Consider the following 27,929-nt stretch of genomic DNA (forward strand, 5'->3'; position numbering starts at 1 on the left):
AGCTTCCAAACAACGCATCACCGCTCTGTTCTGTTGTAACAAATCGGGAACGGAGAAACGAAAAATTCTCATCATCGGAAAATCAGCAAAACCTCGTTGTTTTAAAAACTGTAAATCATTGCCATGCATCTATAAATTTAACAACAAAGCATGGATGACTCAAATAATTTTTAATGACTGGTTGATAGATTTTGACAAAGAAATGAAAAAGAAGAACAGGACAATTCTTCTTCTTATCGACAACTGTACTCCACATAATGAACCACCAAAATTGGATAACATTCGTGTGGAATATTTCCCACCTAACTGCACAGCTGTACTTCAACCTCTTGACCAAGGTATCATCAGAGCTGTAAAATCACGCTACAGAACTTTTTTGTTACGTCAAATTTTATGTGATTTAGAGAAAAATATCCAAAGAAAATGCAATGTGAAGGAAGCTATCGAATGGATATGCGGAGCTTGGGATGATATCAGTAAATCAACAATAACTAATTGTTGGAAACATGCAACCACAACCAAAGACGCCACTTCTGTTTCAGAAGTGGCCGAATATGATGAATCAAATACGCATGACACCCAACAAACTGAGTTAGAGCAAATTTGGATCACTGCGAAAAAGAAAATGTCGCTTCCTGACGATGTGAATTTAGAAGATTATCTCAGTGCAGATTACAACGTTTCAACATGTTATGAACTAACCGAAGTAGACATCATTCAATCTATTAAAGACAGTAAAGACGATGTCACCGACGAAAGTAGTGAAGATGAAGAAGCTGTGATGTTAGATGATGTGCGCAATGTCACTTCATCAGAAGCCTTATCAAGTTTGGAAGTAATGCGAACATTCATTACATCACAAAGTGATGTACCGGACTTCATATTTACAAACATTCACAAACTACAAAATTATTTACTTTCTATTAAAACAGCAGACCCTGTTCAAAAAAAAATTGTCGATTATCTGTAATACATTTTTTTTCACAAATTATTTATATTTGAATTATTTATTTGTACTTGAATTACATAATGTTTTAAAATTTTGTTTATTCGAAATTTTCGTTATAACGAAAAAAAATTCGGTCCCTTGGAGTTCGTTGTATGGGAACTTACTGTATTATATTATCAGAATATTATTTTAAGTACTTCGATACATTTAAATCAATAATTCGGATCAGTAGTTTTTGGGTTATAAGTAATTATAGTTTAGGTTAGCAGAGTAGAGTGTTACAAGGATACCTCACTAAATGTTGGCCTACTATTTTGCTCACCTAAACCGTATATTCTTATAATTTAAAAACTGCCCGCCCAAAATGTTGTTTTATCTTGACTGTAAATTATGTAAGAAAGATATTTCCAAAAACATTAATAGATCTTGAATTAATAAGTATTAAAGATTCATCCTGTATACACTTTTGAAGTTTCAATTTGTAAATTAAACATTCCAGTATAAAAATTAAAGAAAAAGAGAATATGAATGTACTTTCTAAAAAATGATAGTATACAAACATAAAAAAAATAACAAAATTAGAGCTAGAAGTACAAAAGTATCAGAAAATCTTGCATACATTTAAAAACAGATATTACTTCTCATTAAATATGTAATATTTTTACTATTTATAGAATAGTTAAGTATTTTTTTTCCTAGATATGTAATATAATTTATTATTTTTGTATATTATGTATAAATAGAAACTATTTGAATTAATAATATAAGCATTTATTAATGTTATATAATATCTGACTTATAAAAACTAAAACAATACTAAAATAATAATTTTTTATAATCTATATTTTTTGAACATACATTGTAAAAATATTAAGTCTCATATTTTGCATTTTCATAAATAATTTTGTAATTGTATTATCAACTTGTTTAGTTTAAGAATAAAAAATAAATGTATTTATGGATTGATTTAATTTAACACATTTTATTTCAAAAAATACTAAGGATTTTGTTTTACATAATTGTAAGTTGTTACATAACAACATTTTTGGGAATAAATTCTATTTTTTCTATTTTTTAAATATAAATAATTTTTAAGTTTTTACTATTTTGAATGACAACATATATTTCATATGTCATATTTCAACATAAATTATTATTTGGAATCTTTGACCATTAAAAATAAAATTTTCAGAGTAGTAGATTAACATTTTGCAGAGTATACAATTTTACCACTATGTCATTCGATTATAGACTCTAGTTCACTCATCTAAACTTTAAATACTTATAACAGTTATAACTTATAACTCACAAATTAATTGTTCTACTATTTGTGTAGAAAAATGTCAAAAATATTCTACTTTAGAGTAAGAAATTCAAAATGCATGATTTTAAAAATAATTAAGATAAAAGTTGCATTGAAACAAATTACAATTATTGAATAAAAATATTTTCATTAAGGTTAATAGATCATCCAGCATAGCATGTATAACAAATTATGTTAATAATATATTTTAGTCATAAGTTTTTTTTTATATAATAAGTTTAAAATATAATGGTCCAGTTATTCAAAATTAAAATTTTCATATGTGATTTTCAATGGATCAATAGATGGTCTAAATGTATTAAACAATTAAAAAATATGCACTACAAAAAAAAAAGGATAATGTAAAGAAGTGTAACTCGATCCTGGTATTTGTTATACGCCTTTGTGTAGCAAGAAATAATTAAAGCAAAATTCCATTGAATTTGCATCAATATAACAAAATGAGGTTTTAAATTAAAGCAGTATAGAATATGAAATATGCAACATATAAATTTATCTTAGTGTTGTAAAGATTACACAATAAATTTCCATTCTACCCTATTACTTTTACTGAGAAAAACATTTAGTTTTTACAAATGCATAAATATTGGTTCTTAACCCTTAAGTGATAAATGATAATATTAGTGGCGACAGGCGACAGTGGCATTACAATAGGGTGGCACGATTGGCAAAAAGCACTGGGATCATTATTAGTATACAAGTGACCAATTACATTGAAAATATAATTAAAACAACTAATAATACTATTGAAAAATAGTTACCTACTATTTCATTTTTATATAGAAATAACATCTTGTTGTAATTTATTGTAATTATAATAATCCGAAATTATGTTTTTCACTGTTATAATTATCATACTATAATACTATAATAGTACTTGAGGATAAAATACTGAGAATAGTCTGTGATTAATAATTGGAGTAGCTTAGTGGTTTAGTACCTATATTAACCTATAATTTAAAATTGGACAAGAAACAATTTTAAAAATATTTCACAATAGCTTATAAATATGTAATGTATGACATAATATATAAATCACTAGCTTTCCACGCGCACTTTGTTGTCCATTAAAACGAAACCCCTCATGTGGTTCAAACATTATTCAATTTGTCATTTAGGTAATACTGCCATTTAATGGCAACTAAGCGTTCTTTTTATACCTTTATAGCTGTACCCGTGCACTTTATAAAAATAATTTTTCTTAAAAATTTAATTCAATATTCTTTGTTAGTATTAATTTTATTCTTAAAGCAATAAATTTAAAAAATACAAAAGCACGATTTATTTTTATCGATATTTCAAATTCAGATTTGGATGAAAATAGATATTTAAATACGTCGAAAAACTATTATAATTATTTTGTTGTAATTTAAAAAAATTTACGGGGCCTTGAAAATTGTATGTTTATTATAAACAATGACATTTTCAAAACATTTCGATTGCATGAAAAATTGAATAACTTAAATAATTGAATGGATAAATAACATATAATGGACCAATCATGGGCCATTAGATTATGTAAAAGGGACCACTAGCTCACTATTGATCCATTAAATATTTAAATGTTTAGTGATGTTCATTGTTCATGTAACATTAAGACTAACATTGGCTGACAGACAGCCTTTGCTCATAATCGTTTTTGCATCTAATAATTTATCATTGATTTAAAATTTAACACATACATACGTATATTACGGTAAATTATGATTTATGACGAAGTAGGAACAGGAGAGATAACGGTAATCAATGTAATTGGCAATGGTCAATGGACGAATGGTACCCTAATACTTAGGATTTGTAAATAATGATATTCTAATCTTAAATTTAATATAGCAAAATTAATTATCATATGGTTTTTATCTCACCAAAACTATGTTAGCAAATTTTATTACATTTAATTTAATAAAAATTAAAAATGTTAACATAATTATATGTTAATACTTAATTAATATAAAGATTTATATATGTTTTTACTATTTTTATATAATTCAAGTGTATTTTAAATAATGATCTAAAATACTTACAACAAAATATGTTTTAATACTCAAAATAGTTATATATATATATATATATATATAATATATTATAATAATAGTACCTAATACCTAGTTATTTTTGTAATACCTGCATATAGTCCAGCATTTATTATTATTAATTTATTGACTGTAGTTTATAGTTTTATAACTACTACTTTTTTAGATATAAAAATGTATAAAAAGAATAATTATTAATTGTGTCGTAGAATAATGTCTATGATTATATATTATTAAAGATTTTGAATTTTTAAAATATATTATAGGTATGTATACATTTTAAAAATGCTGTGACTTGGATTATTTTAATGTATTGAGTATCGAATCTAAGTAAAATTTAAGTATCAAGTATCTAGTATCGCGGAAGCATACAATTGCGTTTCGTAAAATATAAAAACTAAACAATATTTCCCTTTCCATTTTTATACAGACTTAGATTTGTCTGTAGTAATAACTATTATAGTACTACCTACAAATAAGTTAAAAATATTGTTTTGTTTTTTATATAAGTATTGTTTTATTGCATATACTCTGTAGTTGTAATTAATAAAAAATAATACTGTACCAGTAAAAATTTAAAAGATAGCTGTTAATAATCTGTTAATATGTGTTGACAGAAAATCAGTTATTGCTTGTCCGCTTCGCCGATCTTAAAAAATGTTCTTTATTAATTTGGGTGGTTATAGTTCTTTAAGTGAGTGCTTTGTTTTTTGTATAAATACTAGTTTTTAAACTCTTTGGAGAATTAATGGATTGAAAAATGTTGTATGGCCTGTATGGGAATAATAAAACATCGCGTTGAGCTTAAACTGAAAAACGTCACAACTATTAGTAGTTCGCAAGTAGTAGCCGATTATTCTGCCTATAATAATGACAGGAAATTAGATTTCGATATTAAAATAATAGTGGAATATATTTACTATTTTATAAGTCATATACTGTAAAAAGGTTTACTAAACTTTTGAAATTTTTTATTTAGGTATTTATTATTAAAAAGTGTAATTTTACAATCTATAAATTAATGTTTGTGTAATAAGTAATTTTTATAACAGTTTAAAATAACGGGGAATTATATAGTGGTAAGGTACCTACTCAGTAGTACCGCCCGACAGATCAACTTTTGAAAGTTCTATCAATAAAAATTGTTTCAACATTGCTTAAAAATGTAAGTAACTTTTAGTAGAAAAAATAATAAAATATTCGAATCTTTATCATTTACCAACAAAAAGTTTGATTTGTTGCAGGTAATTTGGTAATTAGACGTTCGTGCATAGTGCATATTTTATGAATTGATGGTATAATATTTCGTTTTCTTCATCATGGTTATGCTCAATAACTTTTTTGACTATATAATTATCAGAGTTTAATTGAATATAAGATTTATAGAGATTTATATATAGATTTATTATATCTAAGTTTTCTTACAACAACACCACTGTTAAATATTATTTTTTAAGTACTTATGAAATTAGAATTTGTACCCATTAATAAATTGAGTTGTTTTTCGCTGTACATGGTTTTCACTTTTCATTCACTTGTAATAATCAAAGTTAAAAACTTGGTTTAAAAGAATGTAATACACGTAAGGTAGTGAATCGTTAACACTGCACTGCAATAATAATTATTTGTTTACAGTGTAGTCTACATAACGTAACACTAAAGAAAATGATTAAAGTTTAAACATAATCGTTCATACTAAATCTTGATAATACTAAAATAATTTTATCTTTGAACATTTTAGATATCACAGGTAATTGGGATGCAAATCAGACGTGCTCAAGAAAAACCCGAGTCACAATTAATACAAAACAAATATTACGTAGGATCATTCAATTATTTAAATTCACATTTAATTATTTAACCTAAATTGTATAGTGCCCTACTATATATACCTAATGATAATATGCTCTCGATGTCTTCTATACAGCAGAGTGATTTCCTCAGTTGTTTTAGTTTCAATGATCATAATTTGATAAGATACATGATATAGGTAGTAGGTATTATTTATAATATGATTAGTATAACTGTGATTCATATGACGTATCGTTCATATCGTGTACATATAACTCAAAAAGTAAAATTAGTTTTGGAGGAGAATTATCAGAGGAGTTTCAGGTAACGACTGGCCTTAGACAAGGTGACGCTTTATCACCTGCACTGTTCAACATCGCCCTAGAATCAGTTATGAGGACAGTTATATCCCAATCTAAGGGCATAGAAATAAAAGACAATCGACATCTAACGGCAGTCGCTTACGCGGATGATATAGTACTATTAGCCGAAACAGTTGACGACCTAAAGTACACAACAGATATATTGCTGAAGGAGGGGAAAAAAATTGGCCTGAAAATTAATGAGACAAAGACAAAATACATGATAGTATCTAGACAAAACCACAGATCGGATTCCTTGAAAGTAAATGAGTACACATTTGAAAGGGTAGGAAATTTTAAATACTTAGGTGCAGATATTAATGAGGATGCTAATAGCCACGAAGAAGTGAAAAGACGGCTCATTGCAGCAAACAGATGCTACTATGGACTATTACCATTGTTCAAATCAAAACTATTATCAAGGAAATCCAAAGTAACATTATATAAAGTTCTAGTCAGACCAATAGCTTTGTATGCAAGCAGTACTTGGGCGACGACAAAGTCAGATGAAAAAAAGTTAGAAGTATTTGAGAGAAAGATATTGAGAAAGATATTTGGCCCAAACAAAAACAGTGAAGGAGAATATGAAATACGTAGCAATAAAAATTTAGAGGAATTATATAACGAACCCAATATTACTGGGATCTTGAAAAGCGCACGAATAGGATGGGCTGGGCATGTATGGAGATCAAAAGGACTAATCGGACAAATAACCGCATGGAAACCAAACGCAAAGAGGCCCAGAGGACGTCCTAGACAGAGATGGGTTGATAGAATAAAAGAAGACCTAAAGATGTTGGGAGTAAGGAATGCTGAAGAAACGGCACAAAACAGAGAAGAATGGAGACAGTATGTTGTTGCGGCAATGGACCTAAAAGGCCTGTAAAAAGCCAGAGAAGAAGAAGAAGTGATTCATATGAATAAATTTTGTTCGGTGTTTTGGTTTATAAGTTATAACTGGTTTATATATCAGTCAATAAAAATAAGTTTTTCGAACCAGAACTGGTTAACCATATTGGGTCTATTTCCAGTATCTTAAGTATGAGATTTTTTCCCGCTAAATGTCATTATTAAAATGTTATAATACTATAATTACATCCAGAAATAATTTTCATTATTGCTGTAGTTTCATTTTTTTTATGATACCTCATAAGTATCACATAAGTGAATTTAATGAGTAATAACAATAAATTATAAAATAATAAGTATAAATAAGTATTATTTTATTATAAAGGACTAAGGAGTAAGTATAGTGTTTATTATAATATTATATTATAAGTACACAAAATGTACGTATGTAATATTTAATGTTTGTTTTGATACATAAATACATTATATTGTGATATTCATACATAACATTATACATGTTATAGATGTTCATGTTAAATATATTTTACTGTAAATGTTCATTTAACGTTGTGCATATTCCTCATCATTATTCTTGTTACTAGCCCGTATTGTATGATGAATACTATTATATTTTTATATACACCTGCCTATACCACATCCATGGCCTATTATTATTATATAGATAGTTTTTAATTAGCATAAACATAGTAATTATAAATTTTACGATCCAAATAAGATTATAATAATGACAGTATATTATATATTTTTACTTATAAGTTAATATTAATCAGTAATCTTTTTACTTGAAAAAAAATGTTTTTACTTAAAACATTTTAAAGACATTTTTGCTATTATGCAATGTTTATAGTTGTTGATGGATTTTAAAGAAATATTAAGTTCAAGCCAGAGATATATTTGTCTTTGGTCTGTACTCTATTAATTATTTTTATATTGTTATAACAATGTATAAATCGAAAAAGTACTAAAAATACTAAAAATGCACACAAAATACATATTAAAGCCAACGAGGACATGAATGTATTTTGGGTTGTATAGTTTACGACATTTTAATTAGTTTTATAATTACTTATTATTAACTAAAACCACGCCAAATTGATTTTTTAAGTGTCACTATTATATTATTTTAATTTTTAATCAAATTTAATTTATGCAGCTTTTGTGAAAATTGATTATAATAAAACATGTATTTTGTAAGTATACATTTCGAACAAATCAATTAAAATGATGTAGTATTTTGTTATTTTTTTTTTCCAAAAACAAAATTAAATTTCTACATATATGATTTTCCTTCAAATATTCACTGAAATGCACACTACTAGTATTCGATTTGTCACTGTTCTATCAATAAATATCAGTGGAAAACAGTATTAGTCGATTTTGATCGAGTAGATGTAGGTTATCTGCGAGGTACATCTACCTACCGTCAATCGTATTATGTTTTTCGCAACAATAATAATAGATTTTAAAATGATATTGTGATAATACACGTCTTGTGTGTGTGTAATGTACAATGTACATTTATCTTATGTTATAAAATATGTAATAATATTATCATTGAATATTGGACACGCGCGTGTCGTCGACGGCGGCGGCGGTTGTCGTGTATCTACGCTCTGCACGGCGCCGGCGCCCCACGCAGATAAAAGCTACCCCCGTCGACAGCCAGCCCACCTGCCGCCAGCGCGACGGACGTAGCCGCCTCGTCCACACCCGCCGCCACGGCCGCCGCAAGCGCCACCTCGCAAAGTCCTCGACGCGAACAACGATATTATTTTCATCGCACCGCCGCGATATTCTGCTCCAGCAGTCGGCGGCTCTCCAGTGTGTCGCGCTACCGCTGTGGACCAGGAAGTGTGATATAATACACACGCGCGCTCGCACTCGCACACACACAGACCGTCGCTACAGGTGATTATTATACCATATTATTGTCATATTATAACATTGTTGTGTTGTAAGTTTATTTTACTTTGGCGGCGGTCCGCTCGTCGCGAATGACGTACACGGTCCGTCCGCACGCAACGCACATATTATTATTATTATATTACCGCGATGTATATAATTATGTATAATATTATCGTATACACTGTCGCAATACTGTATATACCCATATGATACGACAATGTTTAGGCATATCCACGGCACGCGGCATCATCAGGCCGACCGGCGACCAGATCGCGACGGCCACGACCATGATGACCGGGTCGGACGACAACAACGGCGATTCTGACAATGCCGGCGCCGGGGTGAGCGACGACGGCGACGGATGGGTCGTCCGTCGCCGCGACAAGCTCTCCGCCGGGGCGTTGCTGACCTCCGCGGCCGCGACGCTGCTGTGGTGTGCCATGTTCGCCGCTTTCGTGCCGCAGCCGCGCGTCGTGGCCGGCGCCCAGCTGTACACCAACACGTTCTCGGTGAGGCTGCACGGCGACGTCCGCGACGGTAACGGGCACGTAGACGAGGCGGTGGCCCACAGGGTCGCTAAGAGGGCTGGCAGCGGATTCGAAAACATCGGCAAGGTATATCGCATATTATATACGGAAGTATACTTACATATAGCAATAATAATGCACTTATAACATTATCTAGACGGTATGAAATATAATATTGTGCAGTCGTACAGTGTTTTGATATTATATATAATTAAACACCACACACTCACACACACACACACACACACGAGTACTCTACCAGCTCGCCGGGTATCACCATCAATATGTATGTGTGTGTGTGTATGTGTACTTTGCGGTTTAGGTGGGTGCAATGTTGTATGTTATGGGCACCCCGCGGTGGGTGTACGGCGGCGGCTGCATAGGTTTTGTCTGACTCGATGTGTAGCTGCGGGTACCTACCTCCTACGCCCCGTTAATAACTGACGTCTGTTACAGTGCTATTAAATCGTTAGGTTATGGATTATCAAACAGTTATATTATATTGCCGTATAGATATGGGGGGGGGGGGGTGCACGTCGGTCGATAAAATTATTGTATATTTTAGCGCTCGGCGGAAAATATAGGAATTTTGCTGTAGCACATGGTACCACACGAGAATAAGCCGCGATTGAAGGAAATCACACAATAATCGTTGGTATAGGTATAATATAAATACAATATTTCCATCTGAATCCGATGGGAATCAAATTTTCAGTACCATCTGCTTGCGACGACGATATCGCGCGGCTTTGCCGCTTTGGGCGAGCATCAGGTGTATTTTAATTAAATACTGTGGTGGAGGTTAAGGGTAACATTTGGGCGGGCGGGTGTAGAGATAGCGGTATATATCATAATAATATATCGACCGCTGGTGGCTGAGGTGGTTTGAGTGGAACACAGAGTGGGTCGAGAGTTTTCGGAAAATTATACGAGTAGGTGTAGATAGGGCGGGGACCGTGTATAGCGGTGCAGAGGGACTGGGAGTTTAACGCGGCTGACGCTATAGTCCTACTGACGTCATTGCACCCGCGATGTGATTTATATTTTATTCAATTTCAAAGCATCGTGTTTTTTTTATTTATAAATGTATAATCCCGTTATAGACGGCAGACATGTTCAATTTGTAGATAGGAATTTCTATATTATTACGTTACGATTAAATACATTATACACTCCTACACTTTTATGTTTAGATGCACGATACGTCTATAATTATTAATTATATCCAATATAATTTATATCATGGTCTGCGTTTTAGATTTGATTCAATTATAGGATCAGTGTTGGTTTTTGAAAAGCAAAATATCAACCCTTATTATTTTTATGTACACACACACTCATCGTGTGTACATATTAGATGGCGGTTGGGTACTGGTGATGGTCAGAGTTTTACGATATTGATTGATGGACGTGTGGGTCGGAACACGTCAAAACAAATATAAGTGATGATGATGGTATATATTTTAATGGCTGTAGCGAAAGCTTTTATTAGATGACAGAAGGTTCAAGTTGTTTAGTTGAAAAGGGGTTGACATAAATTAATTGAATGTTTGCGACTAAATATTCACTCGATTCTAAAATGTATTATGTTATATATAAAATATATTATAGAAAACTATTACTCCATGATTTAAGTACGGGATAGGTATATAATAGGGTATTTATTTTTAATGTGTTTTTAAAAGTAATTAGTAAATGTAAATTTTTAAACTTTTTGTTATATATAAAATATATTATAGAAAACTATTACTCCATGATTTAAGTACGGGATAGGTATATAATAGGGTATTTATTTTTAATGTGTTTTTAAAAGTAATTAGTAAATGTAAATTTTTAAACTTTTTCGGAAGAATAACCTCTGTTCCTTGTATTATATATTTATACATATATACAATATTTACTATATGTGTACAAGCTTTATAATATTATAACATTAGAAGTATTATTTTATATTATTTATTGCCATGAACTATACCTAAATATAATATTATGCAGAAATTACAACAAGTTATATTTATATCAAACGTGATGTGTGATTGGAAATTAACATACATATTAAAAACACTATTATACTGTATTGTAACAAAACAATTAAAAAAGGGGTTTTAAAACTTTACAAAAGTATCAGTGTCAAGAAAATACATATCTGTACTTAAAGAATTTTATGTTTATTTCTATTTTGCTATAAATACGTATTATAGGTACGTCATTATTATTTTCATTTGAAAAATTTCCGTACTTATGTAATAGCACTCATAGCCTATAAAGATATTGATTAAACTTTATAAAATGAAAAAATAAAATATAATATAAATTTAGTAGTGAAATAATGTTTGTAGTTAGTATTTATTGTATATTATAATGATTTTAAATAACAAGTTTCGTATTTAAAAAGTTTTAGTTTGTTAAAACATTAAAAAAAAAAACACTTAAATTTCAGACTTTTTTGGTTAATCCATTAATCGGTTGGCTTGGTATTATTAAAAACTAACCTTTCATCTTAGTTTATACTAATTTAGAATTAAATGTTATGTAAATTTTTAACTCTTTTAACTTGTCGAATAAAAAAAAATGCAAATGAAAAATAATAAACACTTAAATTACGGGTAATGTAAAATCAATATACCTCCTTCGAGCTATTTAAAATTCAAATGTATGAATATTTTAGTCTTCTCCGGAATTTTAAATGTTATAAGCACTTACACTATACCGTGTCACATGAATTATGTACATAAAAATATATATCATGATGATAACTAATAATAGTATATTATACAATACACAGAGTAATTCATCAAACGTGCTTACCCCTAATTTATTATAATTTTATGTAGGTATTGAAATTTAAAGTACCTATATTTATAAGGGCTATATTTTCTAATTTGAATTTTTAAACCATTTAATGAGCGACATATGGAAAAAAGCAACTTATTTTTTTAAATAACAATCGTTTTTTTTTCATATAAATTGTTAATTAGATGAGTTTTTGAAAATATTAATGTAATTAAATTCGAGTTTTTGAACTTTGTACTAAATGTACTTAGGTCTAAGATTATAGTCAGAAGTTTAGAGTTGGAAGTTTTTAGAATTTTAGAAATCATTTACAATTATTTGAGGCTCATTTAAAAAATATTAGTACATTATTTGAACCAATCAGACAAATTTACAGATATCGTGTTTATATTCATATTATGTGAAAATTATTCTAACTTGTCTGTCATGGAAAATATGATACATTATTTTGATATTCTTATCAAATTCATAAATAAAAATCATCCAAACGTAGAAGGTATCTTACTTATATTTATATACTTACATATAAAACATTATATAAATCTAAATTAGTTGAACAAAGGTTAGCAAATTTAACAGATAATCGTCCATTAATGATGATGGAGTGCTAAAAATTGATACAGTAAAAGCTTAAAAATTTAAAATCCATCATTAGGAATAAAAGAATAAATATTACAAATTCTGTGGACTTAAAAATAAGGTGAATAATTGATTTTAACTGTAAGGCGAATGAACATATTAAACCACACCCTGCAGTTGGTGGAAATTTGACTTTTCTGGAAAACGAACAGAATTGGGATATTAAAATCCTGGATAGAAATTTACAGAAATTGAGTACAAATAATAATCACAAAAAAAAGTAATTCAAAATAGAGGGGCGGGGCCCAGGCAGCTCGTGAGGATAACATATGTGAAAACCGTACGATGATTAAAAATTAATTATATAAACTATCATGTACCGAAATTATTCTTAAAACATTTCTGGTTTGGTTAGGTTATTATATTATTTGTTAAATATATTATATATAAGATTTTTCAAATAACAATTTAAACGAATACCCTTTTATTGAAAATATTTATTTATTATTAAATATTTTAAATATTACCATATAAAAATTGAAATATTAAACAATATTTAAATTATTAAATTATTTTATAAACCAACTTTAATAAAAAATATTTTATTTTTAATTTTGAGCCAACCGATAAATATAATGAGTTTACAATGACGTGTTTTATTATTTTTATTTGTGTAGTCAAAAAAATCTTCGATTTTCAACTTTTAAGGTCACAAATTGGATCTAGCTTGTATTTTAAAGAGATCTAAATTAAAATTTTTCAGTATTTCCAAAATAACTACCTAATCAAGATAAATAAAAAAGGTAGGCAAGTGGGTATTGCTCTGGTGTACATTAAGTGTCAAGTGACCAGTGGGCAACTATTATGCGTGTATTAAATTCGAATTCAATGATATATAATTGTATATTATGAAAAACGAAACTTTGTGGAAACGGTCTGTTAGCCTATATAGCTATATTACTAAGTATTTTTCATAAGTATATTTTTTTAATGTAGCTATAAATGGTATGTTAGTCATTAATTAAAATAATTAATAATTTTATATGAATAATAATAAAATGTATGTTATTTATTATATAAAAACAATTATTAAAAATTGGTGCTCTTACACTCTTTAATTTTTTAAATAAGTAAATTATATTCATATAAGTACTGTAAGTAGGTAGATACTGCGTAAAACGGAAATACATATACATATGACTGCTATCGTTGTTTTTATTGTTCTTATGATTCAAAAACTTTGGCTATACGAACCACATTAAGCTAGGTAAAGATTAAATTTGAAAAGTTTTAAGGTAACCATGGTTACATAACAATCGTTATAATAATATTGGATTTGCATAAATATTCCAGTTTTTTCTAATTTAAAAAAACTACTGGGGATTTTTAATGTTGATCTTTCTAAAGAACAAATTTTTCTAAATCCAATTTGTTATCTAAAACCACCCTCAAAGTTTAAAAATCGACTACTTATCATATACACAGAAACAAAATACACATTTTCATAAAATCAATACATTCATCGCTCCACTCAGAATTTAAAATTAAGGACAATTTTTATACAAATCCTGTACTATTAAACCAATTTTTTTTTTGACGTAACTCGAAAACAAATAACCGTACACTTGAAAATTACAATAAATGTTTATAAAATAATTTTTGTACATAAATACATAAAAATACATAATATAATTTACAAAATATTTTGACTCTATTTGAGTTATTTAGATAAATTTTACTCATTTTAGATTTCCTATTATTTTATAAATGTCAATAAAAAATTATTCTCTGAATAATAATGTTTGAAAATTTAATACAATGTCTTTCATAATTTTCAATTTATAAGTTATTTCTATGATAATTGAAAAATATTGAAAATACATCGTCAAAATATTTTTTATAAATAAATTTAGAATTTTAATGAAATTTATAAATATTGACAATTTTTAAAGAATTTTTTGTTTTAGTTAAATTCATAAAAAACTTTTTTTTTAGAAGATTTGAAAATTTAATACAAAATTCCTCACAAGTTTTTTAACCTATGTTAAAAAAAAAATTTTTACCAGAACATCAAATTAATTTTTTTATGGGCGTTTGACTCGTATTACAAACCACCAGATCCACTTATTCTTGTAATTATCTCAGTAAACATTCCTGGAAACCCGTTAAGAAGACTTAAAGGCGCTCGTGTCGTGATTCGGCTTAGTTATCCTTACTGATACGAAAATAAAAATATAAACTCATAAACTACATAAAATAGCCAAATAAATTTATCGTTTCTGAGTGTTACTGCTGATAAACATGATTGAACATTTAATTTAAAATCTTACATAAGTTGTTCACATAGATATTTAAAATATCGAATAATTGGTAATACTTCTGTAGTTGAAAATTTAATACAGTTCCTCATTTTCATAAGAGTTCATACTGAAACCATAAAGTCTAAAAATAAATAATCACAGTTATTTTTATAGACATTTTAAATTTAAATTTGGATTAAATTAGTTACTTAAACGAAGAATAATAAATAAATTTATTTTATTATATTCAAAAATATTGTTCATGGAGATAGCTCAAATATAAAACGTTTACATATATTATTATATTTTAATCACACAATGATGTTTTCAAATGCAATGTTTTTTCAACAATTATTTCAAACTACTGGATTACTAATAATAAAATAAATTACTTTACCTAATACTTAATAGTAATATCTAAAAACATGACATGAAATATACTTTGGGATATAGACTAATTGATCGTCTCTGCTCAGTGTCAAGTTTGTAAACAGTTTATCGTTGAATTAAAATTTAACTCATTCATATCATTGGCCTACTCGACACTTACTGTACAACAGAGTGGTATCCACTTACCCATCTTTGTTGTAATATTTATGGTTCTACGTATTTTGGCTGAGAGCAATTTAATCGCATACGCTCTCAATATAGTATTGATTTAATACAATCTAATCCAAAAAAATATTTAAAACAGTTTAAATATATGATGGTCACCGTTTAAACTCAAAGTTTATAATTTTATACTTTATTTGAAGTTGAAAATTTGATAGATTGATAGAGATGGTTATTTTTATAAGTATTGTTATTTTAAATTAAATGTTGTCTAAACTTGTTAAAAATCTATTCAATAATATATTATAGATTCGTGGTACTAAGGACGAATTCCAATTCGTGCATCATGGATTACCAAAAATACGTGGCCGCCGTTCTATACCTTCAGTTCTACTTTTAAAGAAGGATCCATCTGTAAGTATATAAGTTTAATTTTAATACCTACTATTAATAATCAATGTTAATAATATTGTATAGCGTTTATTTTATATTTTCATTTGAAACTAAAATGTATAATATTTATTAGTGTATTATTTAAAACAAAATCTACATAAAATGATTTATATCGCTCTTGGGAGTTTTCCAAACTCTTTTAAATTAAAAAAAAAACAATAAACAAAAATGGATATTAATACAAATATGATTTAAATACATTAAATACAATTCTATTTTTTTTGTTTTCACGATAAACATATCATGAAACTTAAACATAAAAAAAACATGATAACATAATATAAACATATCTATTTAAGTATATCTACGAGTATTATGAATAATATAAAACCACTCTAACAAAAATCGATCATACAACATATTAATATATCAAGTACTTTCATTTATAACTTTTTTTCAAATAAAATCTTTGAAAAATGATGTTAGAAAATTAATTATGTATTAAAAATTCACAATTTTATTATAATAACTTATAATTTTTTAGTTTTCTTAAACTGAAACACAAAATTAAAACCGTTAACAGATGTTGTATACATATTGCATATACAAGGCGCCGTCTTATAAAAATAAAAATATTTTTATTTTTTTTGCTTTCTGTAATTTGTGTAGGTACAACAAATATCTGTAATAATGAATAAGTCATCCTGGATTACTCTTTTTAGTACTTCTAAGTTTTCATTTATCAATCTTAACTTAACTCATAATCAAGATTTTTTTATTATTTAACCTGTTGATATAATTTTATATAGTTAATATCCTTTTGATAAAACTGAAAAAAATAGTGTTTTCATTTTAATGTTTTTAATACTGCGTTTTAGTTATTAAACACAAAATAATATATTCTACGTATGATACGTACTTAGTTACAACTTAAACACATTAAATTGATATATTATATCTTTAATGTCTACTATTGATTATCAATATTTGTTAAATATGCTGATTAATTAATAATTTATATTATTAAATATTAACCACCATTACCATTTCATACATTAATATATTAATAACATGATGTCGGATATTGGATATACATAGGTTTATTGACATTTCCCTAATTAGGTGTCAGTCACAGTCAGATCAAAAGTTTTAGGGTCCTGGGACTTTTTTTTATAACACCCCAATATTTTCTATTATAAATCTTAATTTGATTCAGATTACACATATTTTGTGTTATTTCATAGATTTCATATTAGTTGCGTTCTAAAGATATTTATGCGCAAATAAATATTTAATCTTAATTGTGGGTTTTTGTACGCTCGGGCTTTTGTACGTTATACTCAAATTGAAGTTTGATTAAAATTTATCATTTTAAGGTGTGTCTATGTCTTTCATATATAAATTAATACCTATAATATAATCGCTGCTCATTTAAAAAATAACAACAACTACTAATAGCTAAAACATTTTAATGCAAAGTACAGCAGTGTTGCTCATCCAAATATTTTTGTATTCATCGATGTTTTTAAAAATATATAATAATAGAATCATATTTTATAACTTCTAAAAAGTGCTAACTTTAATAATCGTAGAACAAATATTGATTTACCAAATATTGACCAGTAATCAAAACGAATATGATAACCGTATTCTTTATTATCTATGACCTTTCTGTCCCAAGCCCGAATTAAGGGAGGCAAGGGGGGCATGATCGCCTTTTTATTTTATTTAAATAGAATAGTTAAAAATCAATTTACTCTTGTTCATCACTCGTGCTTTATGTATAACCCAATAACATATTAAAACAGGATAAAATATGTAGATAATAACTTTAAAAAAAAATCAAAATTAAACAAGTTGTTAAACTTATATTGTCTTTATAATGATAACTGTATAAATAATAAATGTATACTATATCTTAGTAATTTAAAAAAATATAGATTAATAAAAAAAATTTAGTTCTTCTAACCATGATAAATTTGTTATTAATTACTTATATTAATACTATGTAGCTGTAAGTAAGCAAATTATTACTAAATATAACATAATTAATAAATATATACAACTTATTGTATAGTTTTTAGGTATATAGCGTATAATGATCAGATACACGTTATAGAATACTTCTATAAAATACTAAAGAACCTTATTTGAAAATTTAGTTGAGATTTGGCATTACAAAGTATCAAAATATGTAAAGACCGAACAGTTTTTTTTGCTCTCACTAAATTTAAAGAAAATCTTGTTAATTTCTTCGCAATTATAATATAATTAACATGAAATTTTAAAAACTCTTAATGGCATTAATTTTTAAATAAATAAACTAGTGAAAATACATTTATATCTTATACATTTAAACAAGTATATAAAAAATTTCAGGTTAAGTCTGTTCATCAACAACCAGGATTTAAGAGAGTGAAACGTGGATACAAACCATTTATTCCACCCTTATACTTGAGTAGAGAAGAATTTATTGCAAGTCAATATAGAGAATATGCTGGTAAACCAATTGAAATTGATGATGATCTGGATCGTTATGGTAAACTACCAATGGATCCATTATTCAAGGAGCAATGGTATCTAAGGAATACAGGACAAAATGGTGGTAAACCAAAGTTGGATTTGAATGTACGAGCCGCTTGGGCTCAAGGAGTATCAGGCAAGAACGTAACTACGGCTATAATGGACGACGGTGAGAAAATGTCTAAATGTCTAAATTATGTGATATATTTATATAAATATAAATTAATATTATAATATAAATACTATAATATCCGCAACAACTTAACTTTTATTTAAACAAATAGATACATATAAATCGACTAGTAAATGTGTAAGTTTTTCTAAAAATTGAATTTCATACTTGAACATTTTTACACATTCTTAGTTTCTCATAAATATTACATACATATTCAACATATATAATATATATAGGTATATTTATTTCAAACCAAAATTTAAAATTTAAATGAGCACAGAAAAACCGGAAAATGTATTATCTTTTAAAGTCAATTTATAATATTTATATGTTTAATAAAAATTAGGAATAAATTAAACTTACAGAGTTTCAGCGTTGTACTAATGCCAATAGTCAAATTTAATATGATTGAAAACTTATAACAAATATAAATTTACATTTCATTTCGATTTAATTTATAATTTCTATTGTATTTTAAACATTTATTTTACTAAATTTATACTGAAAGAGAATATACTATTTTATTTTTTTAATGCTATACTGTTTTATATAAACGTGTAGATTAATTTAATGTTAATTAATAGTCATAAAACTATAAAAAATAAAAATCATGTTAGAATGAACACTTAATTAATTTTTTTTTATTTATGTACAGGAGTGGATTACACACACGAAGATCTGAAATATAATTACGTGAGTAACATAAAAAATAATCTACATTGCATGTACCTTTTTATAGTACCTACATTTTTATATTAAAATGAGATTTATGTAAAATTGTACATCTTCTTGTACATGACCAACTTTTAGTCTCATTGGTATGTAGGTACAACGATAGTCCAATTTATATCTGTCACCTATTTTAGTATTTTCATACATTCAACAATCACAAATCACATCTTATGTTTTGCAGGTTTTGCTTCTAATTTATTAATATTTAATACTATATTGTTTAGAACGCACGGGCTAGTTACGATTTCAGTTCTAATGATCCATATCCATATCCGAGGTATACCGATGATTGGTTCAACAGCCATGGTACACGTTGTGCCGGGGAAGTGGCAGCTGCACGTGATAATGGTGTTTGTGGTACCGGTGTGGCATATGACTCAAAAATTGCCGGTAAGTGTTTGGATTAGCTGGATTTATAAAACAACACGCAATATGTATTTTATATAAACATCTTCATATTACTTCCTAATTTTAATTGTGTACGAAAAATGTAGATACATCTATACATTTTCAAGTTAATGATAGACGTCGTGATTATTGTATATATATAGTAAACAGTTGCTGATACGAATTTCTATTTTTAATAAAATAATTGCTTATGCCATACATCCTATTGCAGGGATCCGGATGCTGGACCAACCATACATGACAGATCTTATAGAAGCGAATAGCATGGGACACGAACCGGATTTAATTGATATTTATAGTGCTTCTTGGGGACCAACAGACGATGGACGAACAGTTGACGGGCCACGTAACGCTACTATGCGAGCTATAGTCCGGGGTGTCAATGAAGTGAGTTATGCATGGATAAAATCAAATAATATACAATTATACAAATTAGTGTGAAAAAAAAACTTTAAAAACATAATATATGATATATTATAAAAATATTTTTACCTTTCACTCCTCAAAAATGTTTATACCAACTATGTCTATTTTTTTACTAGAAATTATCCTTAAATAGTTGAAGACTTAAATTTCCGTGCGAAATTTTCAAGAAACTAAAACAATGAAACTAGAACAACAAATTTCGTGTTATTGATTTTATAAAAATTAAAAATTAAAATATTTGCTTGAAACTCGATGTGTGATTCCCTATAAAAAATATATTTGACGGTTTCATGCAATTATAGTTTCGTGTTTCATGTTATAAGTTTCGTGTTTATAATTTCTCTGGTGTGCAGCCCGCCTAACATTTTTCTTCATCAAAAATGTGATGATACATAGATTCAAAAATAAAATATAGCACACATCATTGTAAAATCAATGCATTAAAAATCTAAAATAACGACGAATCATTGCATTTATAAAACGATTACCATAGTCAATATTTAAAGTCTTAAAGACTATAATTAACATCACAATATTATATACAACTTAAAATATTTTTACCAATTCTACAGTCTCTTATATTATTTTTTATTAATTATCCGATATACATATTTAACGATAAATATGTATTTAAGGGTCGTCGTGGAAAGGGTAATATATACGTATGGGCAAGTGGTGATGGTGGAGAGGCTGATGACTGTAATTGTGATGGATATGCTGCTAGTATGTGGACGATATCAATAAATTCAGCTATAAACGATGGACAGAATGCTCATTATGACGAAAGTTGTTCAAGCACACTGGCTTCAACATTTAGCAATGGAGCAAAAGATCCTAATACTGGAGTAGTAAGTATTCTGCAATGCACATCTCGTACTAAATAATAATCTTCGATATGAATCCACAAGTTAAGTTACGTTCACAATAATTATGTGTATCGCTTAAAGTCTAAAGTTTATTAAAATATATAGGTAAATTAAATAAATAATTTTTATACATAAAAAGAAAATTAGTAATATTATTTATTAATATTTTAAATCAAATGTTATTATTGCAGTGTTTCAGCGTGTGTAATGTAAATTATACACAATAAATAATTATAAAATTAAAATCAAGTTATTAAACAATATACTTATTATATTCTACTAAATTGATACTTTTAAATATATTTTTTTAGGCAACTACAGACTTGTATGGCAAATGTACTAAATCTCACAGTGGCACATCAGCTGCTGCACCAGAAGCTGCAGGCGTGTTCGCTTTAGCCTTGGAAGCAAAGTATGTATATACTATAGACATAGAGTATATAGTATTTCACGTACTAATTTTATCTCAATTATTATAATATATCCAATTAATATTATACTTATTGCATTTATTTATACTTACACTTTTATTTTATTTTATTATATACACCATCATTGTTATACGAACATTTAACAGCCCCGATTTGACTTGGAGAGATATACAACATTTGACCGTATTGACTTCAAAACGAAATTCTTTATTTGATGCCAAGCATAGATTTCAATGGACAATGAACGGTGTTGGCTTAGAATTTAATCATTTGTTTGGATTTGGAGTTCTTGACGCTGGAGGAATGGTCTCCCTTGCTCGACAGTGGCATACTGTACCCGCTAGATATCATTGTCAAGGAGGATCACATACAAAAATCAGGTACCTAATAAAATTGTTGAAATTGTTATTGCATAACAAATTTTGTCATATAATATATTAAATATTAATGACTCAACCTATACTATTGTTTTATAATTTAGTTTGGAACCTTAGAAGTAATAAATAATATAATATAATATAATATTATTTTAGATACAATTACCTTGATATACATATTAAATTATAAAATAAATAGAATTTAATATGTGGGTATAAGTACTTTTTAATTAATAATTTCCTTCTGTTATTGATATTATTACAATATTATGTCAAATTGACAAATAAAAAATATGATTATAGTTGAAAATACCTATATTTTAAAATTTAAAGTACTATGATGATATACGAATGAAATAATTGATTAATATACTTGTATGATACATATAAGAAAGTATTATTTATTACTTATTAGAAATAACTAATAAGTTAACTTAAATTTCATTTAGTATAAGATATTTTTAATTTAGCACATTAATAATTAACTATTTTAAAATATTTGGTCAAATCAAAAATTAAAATTGTATTTTTATTAAAGGAAATTTACATCTAAGTCAGGCATTATATTGAAATTGAACACTGATGCATGCCGTGGAACCGATACCCATGTCAAATACCTGGAACACGTACAGGCTGTAATTACACTCAATTCTACAAGACGTGGTGATGTTGAACTTTTTTTGACATCTCCAATGGGTACAAGGTTAGTATTTAATTAATCAAATATCTTTCATCAATAAATTTATAAAATTAAAACTAAATTAGGTAACTGACCTATGAATAATTTAACATACCAATTTAAAAAAAACTATCTGAAATTATTTATATTTTTGAATATAAAAAAATTAATATTTATAATTTTATATATCATGATAATATCATTGATAATCTACGTTGGACTGTAGAATAATAATAATTATTAAATACATTTCTAAAATGTATAAAATATCAAATATTTCGTTTCTATGATAACATATAACCTATATAATTAGGTTAGTTAAGTACAGTTCCTATTTTTTTTTTTGTAAATTTTGCTTCTACACACTTTACTATTTTTTTTTTAGACAAATATCTTTAAAGGGTTTTAACTTTTAATTAGTAAACATGAATTTTTTTTCATCTATTTGTCAATTGCCACTGCAACTGCACACTGTGTGTGCTAGACTGCTAATGCACATAAGAATAGGGACTGGTTAAGTAGTACAATAAAGTACTTAAGTACCATTTTAAAAATACTGTTCTTGTCTAATTAAGGCTACTGAAATATTAAACGAACTTACACTTATAATGAATTATAAATATTTAAAAAGTTACAAGGTACCCAATTAATTTATTAAGTAGAAAAATTTTAATTTACAATTATAGTACATATATATATAAGAAATTACTATACATTTTTAATACATGTGTATGTTTGTAGGTCGATGATATTAAGTAGAAGGCCTAATGATGATGACCGTAGAGATGGATTTACAAAATGGCCATTTATGACAACACATACATGGGGTGAATATCCGTGGGGTGAATGGATACTTGAGGTAATTATATTTAAAATTATTAAACCTTAAAATACTTTTATATAGATCTTAAATTCTTAAAAATATGGAATTTATATAAAATTATTATTAACATAATTTACAGTAATACTTTTATAAACTTTAAAAGTAATAGGCAATAAGTATTTCAAAGTCAAAGCTGAATTTTCTTAGTTATTGAAAAAGCACTCATGAAAATATTTTTCAATACTATTTTCTTCGACTGATAAAAGTATGAAAGAAGCCTTTTGTAGTAGATATGTAAATTACTAAATGTGTACAATGTTAAAAAAGAATAAGAATGTTTATAATATTATTTCATGAAGTAATAATGTAAATATATTTATTAAGAGGATGTTGGTGCCATCAAACCTAAGGTACTATTAACTCTGTACAACAGTATCCATGAAGTATAGATACACATTACACATACTACAAATGTTAACATTATTTTAGCTATTAGGCTTTTTCCAATAATATTTTTAAAGATACATAATATAGCTCTAAATATAGACAAATATGCATAAAAATATAGTCTAAATATTTTGAAAATATCATTATGTATAATTAAATAAGTGACTAAAAGTTTAGAATGATAATACGAATAAGATTATCACAACAAAATAACTAAAATCGTTATTCTTCGTTTAAATATCTAATTTCATCTAAATTTAAACTTAAATAGTCAATAAAAAAATGTATACTTATAAATTGTTTAAATTTTTTTGATTATAGTATGAACTATACTTAAGCGGAACCTTGTTAAGCCTATAAGCTACAAAAATAAATCTTTTATACATTTTTAATTATAAAATAATTTCCAAACTTTTATGATTTTGACGACATTTTTTCAAATTGTGAATTTAAAATGTTTATCAAAAAAAATATTGACTATGTATATTTTTAAATAGCTATGAAAATACATGAGGATCCTTGTACATTAAATTTACAAAATTTTTGATCAATGATCAGGCAAAAAATTATTTGGGAACACTGACGGTCTATTAAAGTGTACCTATTACCTATACGAAATTAAGATTTATATTATTATGACAAACGCGCATAGTAATATGTAATTAATCATGACGTATGCTATGATGTATCTATTTGCAGGCGAAATTCAACACACCGAATCAGTTTTCGCAGCAATCCGCTAACGGCGGCGGCGGGACACAGACGAACTCTGTACAGGGGTCTAAGACGGATTCCACGATGGCAGCTAATGATTCGGAAGCAAACGGGGACGGGTCATCGGCAGATCGTGATACGGGCGAAGAAGAGGGAGACGGCAACGATTATGAAACGGTGCACACGGGTTTCCTGAAGGAATGGACCCTAATGCTGCATGGTACCCGGGAACCGCCGTACAGCCAACTGTCCGTCCGAGATCCACATTCCAAACTGGCAATCGTCAAGAAAGCGCACACCATAGCTGGGCCTGACACTACAGGATCTCCGCAGAAGCAGAGCGCATATTAGATTTAAAGAAGCGGAAATTAAAACACCAATGAATAATTATCACTATATGGAACTATCGCGATTGTCGTTTACAAACATAATATACCTATAATTATTAATCTATTACTATGATATATACATACATATATATTATATTATATTATATTATTACGACTCCCCCAACCACAGTCCCCGATATTATATTATATTGTCACTGTGACGCGTAGACGTATTATATATTATATTATGTTATATTTTTCAAAGAATCTATTCCCATATTATATTATATTTGATTTTATCTTCAAATTATTTACTCCGATTTAAAAAAAATAATAATATATATATATATTTATCATTAGATTATTATTAACAATTGTCCTACTATATCACACTATATAATTTTCATCGAAATATACGTATATATTATAGCCTCAGTAATTCTAGTCTGAGATAACGCCAAATAAGTATTAATGTAATTATACATATATAATAAATAATATATATATATGTATAATTTAGAATATATTTTTAGGAAGTAAATATTATCGTATTATTATAAGTACCTACCTATAGATAGGTAGCTAATGCCTATCAATATACACGGTATATTATATTTGTTTTTGTTATCCTTATAGGTACTATCCCATTCATAATAGTATTATACATATTTATATTTTAGGTACTATATTATATATTATATTATAGATACCTACTTTTAAGTATAGACATTGGACCAATCGAGTGTCTAAGTCTTTTTATTTTATAAAGTAAACAACTTCACCAGTTCCATTTATTTCAAAAACAAGTATACTCGTATTATATATATACATATATGAAGTATTTATTATACTAATACTACGTACTTATCACAATAGCAGAATTAATAATTATTATTCATTGTTGTATCTATTTCAGTATTTCACTATATGATTACGAAAGATTTATTGTTAAATAATATCTTGACAATTTTTCAACTAAATAATTAACACTTTAACACTATAATATGTACCTACCTATTATATTTTATCATTAGTTTTTAATTTTAGTAAAAACAACAATTTAAAATGATTTAAATGGTTGAACTATGTAATTATTACAAAATTGTGCCGTGTTGATTCATTGGTCGATTACATTGCAGTGTCAGCGCTTGACTTGGAAAAAAATAGTAAAGGTACCTACTCTGATGAGTGATGAATAGAACTCGGCAGATGTTAATTCGATTAAAATTACTTGGATATTATGAATACATTATTTACATTTAAAACGATAAATATGCACTTTTAACTAAAATTATCCCTAAAATATGAACACCAAACTAGTTAAGTATTTAAAAAATTTAAAAACTTAATTGTAATTAAAACAATTAAAATTATTACCTAACTGGGTACTCTTTTTTAAATGATCAAATTTTTGATAAATTAAATCAGAATTCAATATTTTAAATTCCGTATTACTAGTATTAGAATACAATAATCATGTAATTATTACACCTAAGATATATTATATATTTAGATATATGTAAATATGTAATTACTTATTATGGTAGGTATGCATTTTAAACAAGAAAATCCTATAGTGACTATTGACTACACTATTATCTAAATTTGGAACAAACACAATAGTTATAAGTGTATAAATACAACAAAAAATTAACTTTTATTATTTAAGTATGTTAAAAATTTGGTTTTAATTTTATATATTTTATTAATATTTTAAAGTAAAAAATATTAAAATGCACTTTAGTATGCATAAATGTTCTAAAAATATAAAAATATGCAAAAGTATATCAAAATGATGTAATTTTATTCAGTAGAACATGAATAAAATTAGTACCTAGATTAGTATATAATTGCATAAATAGATATAAAAAAAGCAATTTCATAAATACCTGAACCCTAATCTAGGATTTCTACGTTTTTTTCTTTTATTTTAACTTATTTAGTTATTACTTTATCAATTATGCTTAAATTTTGGTTTATTCTCAATTAAACATTTTTTTTCACATATTCTCATATAAATGTATATGATTGCTTATTTTAAAGTTGATATGCTCATAAAATCAATATATTTTACTATTTAGACATAAAAAAAAAATTATTATAATTTTAAGAACAAAAATTATATTATTAACACTTCAATCACAAATACAGTAATTTGTGTTTTTAAATAATAAAAATAGACCTAACTTTGGATATGGAAGGTTTAACACTGATCACTAGACATACATAGGTGCCTACCTACAATTTATACCCACAACCCAATAACCAAAAACTATATAAATATGACTAAGTACAATATGAGATTCACGCTGTAATGTACTCCATCTTATAATATTATATATCCATCTATATTACTAATATATAATTGAAGGATGAACGTTTTCCTATGAAAACGTTCATCCTTCAATTTACATTAATTAGATACTATTTACCATATTATTCAATAATTATTTATTTCAATACCTCCCAGACAGGAGTTGATAAAATAATTATTTTTACAGGCCTAAAAGAAGTATTATATAATCAAAATCAAAATATAAATATAATTATACATACAATAATATGTATTACAGGTACCTTATTACTTACTTACTTATATTATTTAATATGAAAATATTTAT

The 27,929-nt window shown here is 27.0% G+C and overlaps 1 protein-coding gene across 1 annotated transcript; it reads left to right on the plus strand.

Annotated features, from left to right (window-relative positions):
• The first annotated feature begins 9,079 nt into the window (after positions 1–9,079).
• LOC132924587 (neuroendocrine convertase 2) lies at positions 9,080–26,580 on the plus strand. The gene is made up of 13 exons (XM_060988983.1): positions 9,080–9,237; positions 9,460–9,848; positions 16,295–16,399; positions 18,758–19,070; positions 19,732–19,769; positions 20,033–20,198; positions 20,428–20,603; positions 21,278–21,490; positions 21,820–21,920; positions 22,086–22,319; positions 22,855–23,019; positions 23,737–23,854; positions 24,965–26,580. The coding sequence occupies exons 2-13, from the start codon at positions 9,522–9,524 to the stop codon at positions 25,328–25,330; spliced, it is 2,322 nt and encodes a 773-aa protein (XP_060844966.1). The 5' UTR covers positions 9,080–9,237; positions 9,460–9,521; the 3' UTR covers positions 25,331–26,580.
• Positions 26,581–27,929: the final 1,349 nt, after the last annotated feature.

The sequence above is a fragment of the Rhopalosiphum padi genome, chromosome 3 (assembly GCF_020882245.1).
Source record: "Rhopalosiphum padi isolate XX-2018 chromosome 3, ASM2088224v1, whole genome shotgun sequence".
Taxonomy (NCBI): Eukaryota; Metazoa; Arthropoda; class Insecta; order Hemiptera; family Aphididae; genus Rhopalosiphum; species Rhopalosiphum padi.

Excerpts from the sequence above, each read along its gene's own strand:
- LOC132924587 (XM_060988983.1), top strand. The coding sequence starts at position 9,522 with ATGATGACCGGGTCGGACGACAACAACGGCGATTCTGACAATGCCGGC. Across the intron at positions 20,199-20,427 it reads ATATGACTCAAAAATTGCCG|GGATCCGGATGCTGGACCAA; the intron begins GTAAGTGTTTGG and ends ATCCTATTGCAG. Across the intron at positions 21,921-22,085 it reads GCTTTAGCCTTGGAAGCAAA|CCCCGATTTGACTTGGAGAG; the intron begins GTATGTATATAC and ends AACATTTAACAG.